Source organism: Mustela nigripes, chromosome 2 (genome assembly GCF_022355385.1).
Source record: "Mustela nigripes isolate SB6536 chromosome 2, MUSNIG.SB6536, whole genome shotgun sequence".
Taxonomy (NCBI): domain Eukaryota; kingdom Metazoa; phylum Chordata; class Mammalia; order Carnivora; family Mustelidae; genus Mustela; species Mustela nigripes.
This window is the reverse complement of record NC_081558.1, coordinates 159482551-159490090: the sequence shown is the minus strand read 5'-3', so window position 1 is coordinate 159490090 and position 7540 is coordinate 159482551. Positions and strand designations below refer to the sequence as shown.

At 44.2% G+C, this 7540-nt stretch overlaps 1 protein-coding gene across 3 annotated transcripts in view; it reads left to right on the top strand.

Annotated features, from left to right (window-relative positions):
• The first annotated feature begins 324 nt into the window (after positions 1–324).
• SIDT1 (SID1 transmembrane family member 1) overlaps positions 325–7540 on the top strand; it is a 97891-nt gene continuing 90675 nt past the window's right edge. For 2 of the 3 annotated variants that reach the window (XM_059391957.1, XM_059391955.1), the window contains exon 1: positions 325–1070. In XM_059391957.1, coding sequence (XP_059247940.1) covers positions 861–1070 — 210 coding nt within the window. In that variant the 5' untranslated portion in view covers positions 325–860. The remainder of the gene's footprint in view (positions 1071–7540) is intronic. The other variant, XM_059391956.1, reaches the window with a different exon arrangement.

Sequence of the window (7540 nt, the reverse complement as noted above, 5' to 3'; positions counted from 1 at the left end):
TCTGCAGAAACCCAGCTTCTCTGAGACCTTGACAACTTCCGGGACCAGATTTCAGGCGTGTTGGAAATTGTCTTCTTTACCCTATCTCTTCATTGTCTTTATGACTGTACATATGCAATAGGTACACAAACAGCGAGGGAGAGAGAAAGCGATAGTGTGAGGCTCTCCCTGAGAATAGAAGATGATAAAGAAATAAAACAGGTGTCTGGGAAGGGGTTCTGTTAGTGAAGGGAGAAGTGAGAGTTAATAACCATCATTCAAACGGGCGGGAGTTCTCTGCAGGTAGCAGACAGGAAAAGCAAACTCATGCACCCTCTTTGGGGACAGGCTCTGTTGCTTTCTCTTTCTTCGCTTGCAGTCGGTGCACATTTACTTGAAACAGACTGTATTTCCTGCTTCGTGGCTTATCAGGTTGACTCTTAAGACTAGTAACTATTTCTTTCCTTAATGTCTCTAATGCCTTTTAAAGTTTATTATTTATTATTATTTTTTTGAGATTGATTAAGGACTAAATCTGTTGAAATTCTGGCTGGGTAAGTGGGGGATTATCAGAAATGAGAAAAGGGGGAGGAAAGGGACTTGGAAGCGGGAGAGCTAAGCAGCAGCCCCAGGCCCCCGTACCCTCCGCCCCCGCTACCCCTGGCCCACGACCTCCCGCGGAGACCCCAGGCGGCTGCATCAATATTTGATCGGGTCTTCGCCGGCTGATTGCCATCACTCGCCGGCGGGGCTTGCCAGGCATCACCCGCGCTGCGCTGAAGCCGGCGCCCAGGCCCGCCGAGGGGCTTTGCAAGGACCCGCTCTGCGCTCGCTCGCTCGCCAGGGAGGCTCTGCTTGGTAGCAGGGGCGCGGCGCCCACCATGCGGAGCTGCCCGCGGCTCGCGCTGCTTTGCGCGCTGCTACCCTGGCTCCTGCGGGCCGCGGCACCCCCGCGACCCGCGCAACCCCTCCCACGCCGCGACCCCCGCGACCCCGCCAGGGGCGCCGATTTTGATCGCGTCTACAGCGGGGTGGTGAGCCTCAGCACCGAGAACATCTACTCCTTCAACTACACCAGCCAGCCTGGCCAGGTAAGACACTCGCTCTCCTCGCTCGACTCCCAGGAACTTGCCAGATCTCAGAGCCCCGTCGCTGCTTTGGGTCCCCTGGGAATTGACCTCGGGAGTCCTCAGGGACCGGAAGACCCTCGTTCCCTTTCCCCTTCAATGCAATCAGTATCCTGCCCGAGGCTGCGGCATCCTCTCGCAAACCGGCCTCGGGGACAACTCTGGTTCATCTCGCACCTTCCCTGGCCTGGTCCCCTGGCATTTCGGGGCTTTGCAGAGGGGCGGGTTCCCTGCACCTTCTGTGGCTCCTGGCCCCCTGCTGGGCCTTTCTCTAGAAAACTCAAGATTTCTGGGGTGGCGGAGGGAAAGGACCGCACTTCTGTGCCTAATCCCTGGGGGAGAAGGAACCTCATTTCATTTGGATGATTCTGCCAGACCCTTCTATTTCATAGCTCCTGGGTAGGGAGAGCTGCTCAGAATCTAAAATAGGAATGTGTGAGAATGGACGCAAGCTGCAGAGCATGTGTGTGTTCAATAGTCACTTCCTGTGATTCTGTACTACTGTCACACGTCTGGGCTTCAGAAAAGCCACAAGACATGGCCAGAGATGTTGCAACTGCAGCCATCAGCTGATCTATGAAGGTTTTGATGTTAAATAAGGATGGATAATTGTGGGAAAGTTCTAGACCTATTTCTGACAAGAATCGAGGTGAGACAAGGGGAGGAAATGACTGCTTCAGCAACTACCCCTTTGACACATATACTCTGATTATATAATGTAGAAAAAATGCATAGGTAGATTTTTCCGTTTGATATGGTCCCCTTTGGGGCACAGAGAAAAGAGAAGACTTGCCATTGTGCCTGCCTCTGGGTCTTCTTCCCATATGGATGTGTATGTGCATCTCTTACTGTGACAGGGTTCCTTACTCCCTTGGGAGATTCCAGAACCAGATGACTTAGATACCACAATATGCCTTCCTCTCTAACTCTCAGTGAGAACCAGAGCTCAGAAACCTGGTAGCCTGGAGTAGTATTGAGTAGCATGGACCAGTTTGCCCACCATCACTCCCAGACATCTCCCTGAGCAATTTCCCCATCTCCAGGCTGGCACCAAAGGTCGCCAAGGCAGCGCAGCCCTCACCCTGGCCAGTCGCCTGCTGACCTTCAGGTTGGATGTCCTGAAGTGAGCAGCGTGCCCATGTGCAGAGCCATTCTACTGGGGACAAGTGGGAGGGACAGTTTTTAATCCTCCCAATTCTGTGTCACTCATCTCTTCCTGTCCAGTGTGCGGTACAGACCTGCGGAGATGGTGCCATCTCAGTGAGTTGTGTTCCTAGCCCTGTCATTTGCTCAGAATGAATAGCCTGGAAAACTCCCCGATCTCTGGGGTACACTGTCAGTTTTCCCCTAAATCATTGGGAAGGGCATTCAGATGTTAGGTGCAAAGTGAGTCCTGACATCAGCCTTTATTTAGTATTTCTTACACTTCTGCTTAGAAATAGATGGGCTGTTTTTAAACTGTTCCTTGGCCTTTCTGCCCTTAGTATTTGGTGAGTTTCTCTGCCACAAGCACAGGTGCTCTGTGTGCAGCTGGGTCACCTGCTTGACTTCCCTAGAAAAGCCTGAGATATTGAGGACAGGGGCAGAGTCATGTTCATTTACTAATGTTTTTGAAAAGTGAATAAGTGAAGAAAGATTGAAGGAAACTGCAAAACTAAATAAAAGTAAATAAAATAAAATACATACTTTTGGGGGCGCCTGGGTGGCTCATCCAGTTAAGCATCCAGCTCTTGATTTTGGCTGAAGACATGATCTCAGGGCCCTGGGATCGAGCCTTGTGTCAGGTTCTTCGACTCAGCGTGGAGTCCACTTAGGATTCTCTCTCTCTCTCTCTCCCTTCCTGCTCCTCCTCTAAGATAAATAACTAAACCTTTAAGAAAAAAAAAAACAAAAATATATATACATAATTTTAGTAGGTTGAAAGTGTGAGATCATTCCAGATAAAAACAGCATTTTTAACAATTGTTATGAAATTATGCCCTTTCCGTTTTGCCTGTCTACATGTTTAAATAGCTCTTGTTTTATAAAACAAGAGTGAAAACTCATTTTTTTAAAGATTTTATTTATTTATTTGACAGACAGAGATCAGAAGTAGGCAGAGAAGCCCGCAGAGAAGGGAGGAAGCAGGCTCCCTGCTGAGCAGAGAGCCTGATGCAGGGCTCCATCCCAGGACGCTAGGATCATGACCTGAACCGAAGGCAGAGGCTTTAACCCACTGAGCCACCCAGGTGCCCCTGAAAATTCATTTTTAAAATACTTTGCATAATACAATAAAAAGATGACAACCTCAACAGTCCCTAAAATTTCACTAGTCTGAGAAATACAGTTGGGAACCATGGGGCTGGCAGATAACTCAGGTGTTTTAATTATTTTAACACTGGTATGAACCAGATGTCCTCAACGCTTACAGCTTTAGAGAGACCGCTTTTTAATTCTTTTTTTTTTTTCCTAAAGATTTTATTTATTTATTTGAGAGAGAGACAGTGAGAGAGAGCGTGAGAGGCGAGAAGGTCAGAGGGAGAAGCAGACTCCCCATGAAGCTGGGAGCCTGATGCGGGACTCGATCCTGGGACTCCTGGACCATGACCTGAGCCAAAGGCAGTTGCCCAACCAACCGAGCCACCCAGGTGCCCAAGAGACGGCTTTTTAGTATGCAAATAAAACAGTGAAAACCTCAATCCTCTTACTTGGGGAAATTGCTCCCTTTCACTCCCCCTGGTATTCCTGATATACCTCGTATTCTCCAGAGATGGCATTTTTCTCATCTATCTATCCAAACCATTACTCTTATTTCTCTTGATTGCCTCCTCTCTTCTTGGTCCCATTTGCCCCACATTGGATACCAGCGGCCCCATCTTCCAATACCATGAATACCATGCCTTTGAATATAGCAGAATTTTCCTGAAGGTTTGGACTGACATAAGGGAATTACAGAGCAGAGCAGGGTAGGTGATAGATTAAAGTGGAGATCTAGGCAATGCTGTCATAACTACTTATTAGCTATTCCCCACTAGGGGAAATTTCAAGATGGCGACACTACCTTTTAGGCCTGGTTTATCACCATGTTCTTGGCTACTCCCTACCCCAAATGCTGGCCTCTTCCACTCTCTAAATTTTTGTTAATTCATGAGAAGCAGTTTGTCTCCATTGCAGATCCCAAACTCACTGAAGGGCTCTGCTAAATAAAGCACTATGAACCCAAGAGCCATAGTTTGGCCAGGACCTTTTTCCTTTAACCTGACCCAAGTGTTGGTCAGGGACACCTCCCCTGCAGGGGTCATTTCCCACCCATCCCTCTTCAGTGCACCAAAGAATTGGGTTTAGGGGGGAAAAAGTATAGCCGTTTGAGTTTTCATCTTTTTCCCTTTACTCTTCAAGCCATTGTTATGTTTGACATTATTTTTTCTTCACTTTGGAAGAGAAAGGCTTTTCCCAATTTAGGCTTTGGTAAGAAGGGGAAGCTGCTGTGGAAACCTTGGCCCCTAACCTTTCCTGTCAGCCACTGCCTCTCCCATACCAAACACTGATCCAAAGAACTAGTTAGCCAGGCATGTGTCATGCTAATTAGCTGAGGTCAATATCAGGAAAAGCCTCACATGCCTTCTAGGCAGAGTAATGTAAATATGAAGTTGCCACTAAAAAAAAAAAAAAAAAAAAAAAAAAAAAAAAACTCTGAAAGAATAGAGCGACTGCTTTAAAGAATAGTGAAAATAAGGATTGAAGGTGCAGGTTAAGCAAGATCATGATTCATTTCACTTCCCTGAAGGGGAAGTATCTGGAGACTCCTTTCTTTTCAGGGGAGTAGAGTTTCACTGCGGGCGAACAGGGTGTTCTACCACTACTGGGCTGGAAATAAACTAGAAGGAAATCACCTTGTTGAGAAAGTCACCAGGCATATGTTTGACTAGGACAGAGGGCACGAAAGCAGGTTTATTGAGAAATGAGAATACTCCTGTAGAGACAGGTGGTGGCCATAATCAGATGTTTATACTTGAGCTAAATGCTGATAAGAAGGCTTTCAATAAAAAATGTACCTACCAGCGGGCAAGAAGTCTTCTCAGAAGCTTTCAGTCACAAACTTCGTTGTTCTTTGTAGATCTTTTAATTTGAAATGCTTCCCTGGATATATTCTTTTTGTTTATTCAATGGAAACATTTATCTTTTAATGACATATGCTTTTTTTAATGCCCAAGGAACAATCCTTGACTTTATTCACCTCAACCTGTAGTTGTATATCTAGAACGAGCTATACTGCCTCTTGGATTCAAATTCAAAATATCTATCCAGTTCCGACAAACAGTGAAATATAGATCAGGACACTCCAGTGGTAACTTCTAACTATACATTAGTGGTAACTTAGAAGAATGAAAACCTCTGATGTGATTAGCCTCAGTTCCCCCCGTCTTGGATGGACTCCCCCTGTATTCTTTATGTACTGAGGCAGGGAAACCTTCTTTGCTGGCCTCCCACTTTCTCTTACCGAACAGGACTGGTGCTTGTTTGTGAGGAGGAAATCATCTCATTAGCATGTTATCTGGTGGAACAGAATACCATAGACTGGATGGCTTACAGAACAGACATCACTTCTCACACTTTAGGAGACTAGTTAGTCCAAGATCCAAGTGCCTACTGTGGGCTGACTTCTAGCTTGTAGACAGTACCTTATAGTGTGGGTCTTCACATGGCCCAGAGAGCAGACAGAGAAGCAAGCTCTCTCCTGTCTCTTCTAAGGGCACTAATCTTATCATGAGTGCTCTGACCTCCTGATCTAATGACCTTCCAAAGGCCTTATCTCCAATACTGTCACATGGGGGATTAGACTTCAACATACAAATTTGGGGGCAGAAGGGGACACAAACATTTAGTCCACAGCAGTTACCACCATTTTTCTCTAGGCTCTGAAAACAAAATATCAAAGTGTCATAAGGATGTTTAGGGGCTGACATTACTCCAGTTGTGGGTCCAATTTAATGGACCATTTATGGTCCAATTCTGCCTGAGATGCCTTCTCATCTATCTAGACCTGGTAGTCATGTGCTAAGTTATCAAAAAGATTCTGTAAGTATGTGCTGTCCATTATGGTAGCCACTGTCCACATGTGGCTCTTGCACACTTGAAATGTGGCCAGTCACAAAATGAAATGTACCATAAATGTAGAATACACACCAGACTTCAAAGAAAGTATAAAAGAACATGAAATGTGTAATTAATATTTTTATTATATGTTTAAGTGATAATATTTTGGATATATTAAGTTATATCAAATATATTAATAAAATTAACTTCATTTGTTTGTACTTTTTAATATAGCTACTAGAAAAAAAATTTTTTTAACTACTAGAAAATTTAAAAATACCTGTGAGTCATATATTTTCCATGGACAGCACTGCTCCAAGTCTTCCAAGACTTTAGAGAAGTCATTCATCCCATAGATGGCTTTGTTGGAGGAAATAAGGCTTGAAAGGTCATAAGAGATAAAAAGAACTTGGATAGGCCAAAGAAAAGGAGAAAGGCCTTTAAGACAAGGAAAAATGTATCTGATTTCTTTTTTGACAATACTACCTCAGAAGTGGTAGTATATATTTCTACCAGGAGGCACATAATGTCTGGTTGTCTCTTTTTGTGATGATAGCCACCATGGATCATAATTGCCTAGTTTCATTAAGAACAATAAAGTAATAATATTTTAACTATATCCCTTACTTTTTCATCCATGAATTGGAATACTCCTATACTAAGAAACTTCTCATCAGCTCCTGGGGCATCTTAAGCTACTGTTTTGTCTTCCTTCCTTACTTTTACTTACCAATTTACACAAAATAATTAATTGGTCCCCAAGCAGCCTATGATAAGGGTCATGACATTTCATTTAGCATAAGCATGAATTCATGAATTTAAACATATCTGATATGTTTTGACCCATTGCTGTTACTAAACTTACGTTCAAATTGTTCATTGGCCAGTGAAAGCCAGTTTGAGTTGGATCCTGAATTCTCTTGATAAAATCCAAGTGGTCTCTGACATCTTCCTTGCTTTCTGGCATGAAAAGTTATTACAGGCTTAGCAGGTTCAGTTCTTGTCTCCAACATGGAATCAGACAGATCAGGTTCCTTTGAGTAACAAATAGAGACCACAATATGAAACCTAGAGGCTTTTATTGCTAATGGATTGGTAATTTTTTTCTAAATCTTTTCAATGGACAGAATTAAGGATAGATTGTATCATGAGCTCATGCTAGCACTTCCAACTCAAATTCAGAAATATAGGCTTTTTACTTAACCTCATCCAACTCACACAGAGATTTCCTTCTGTGCCCAAAACCCTGGTTTTCAACTATATGGACTTACTCACTTGCTTTAACCCACAACATACACACAACAGTTTTAGATAACGATACTAACATTACCACCAGTAAGATTACTGGCGCCAATTTA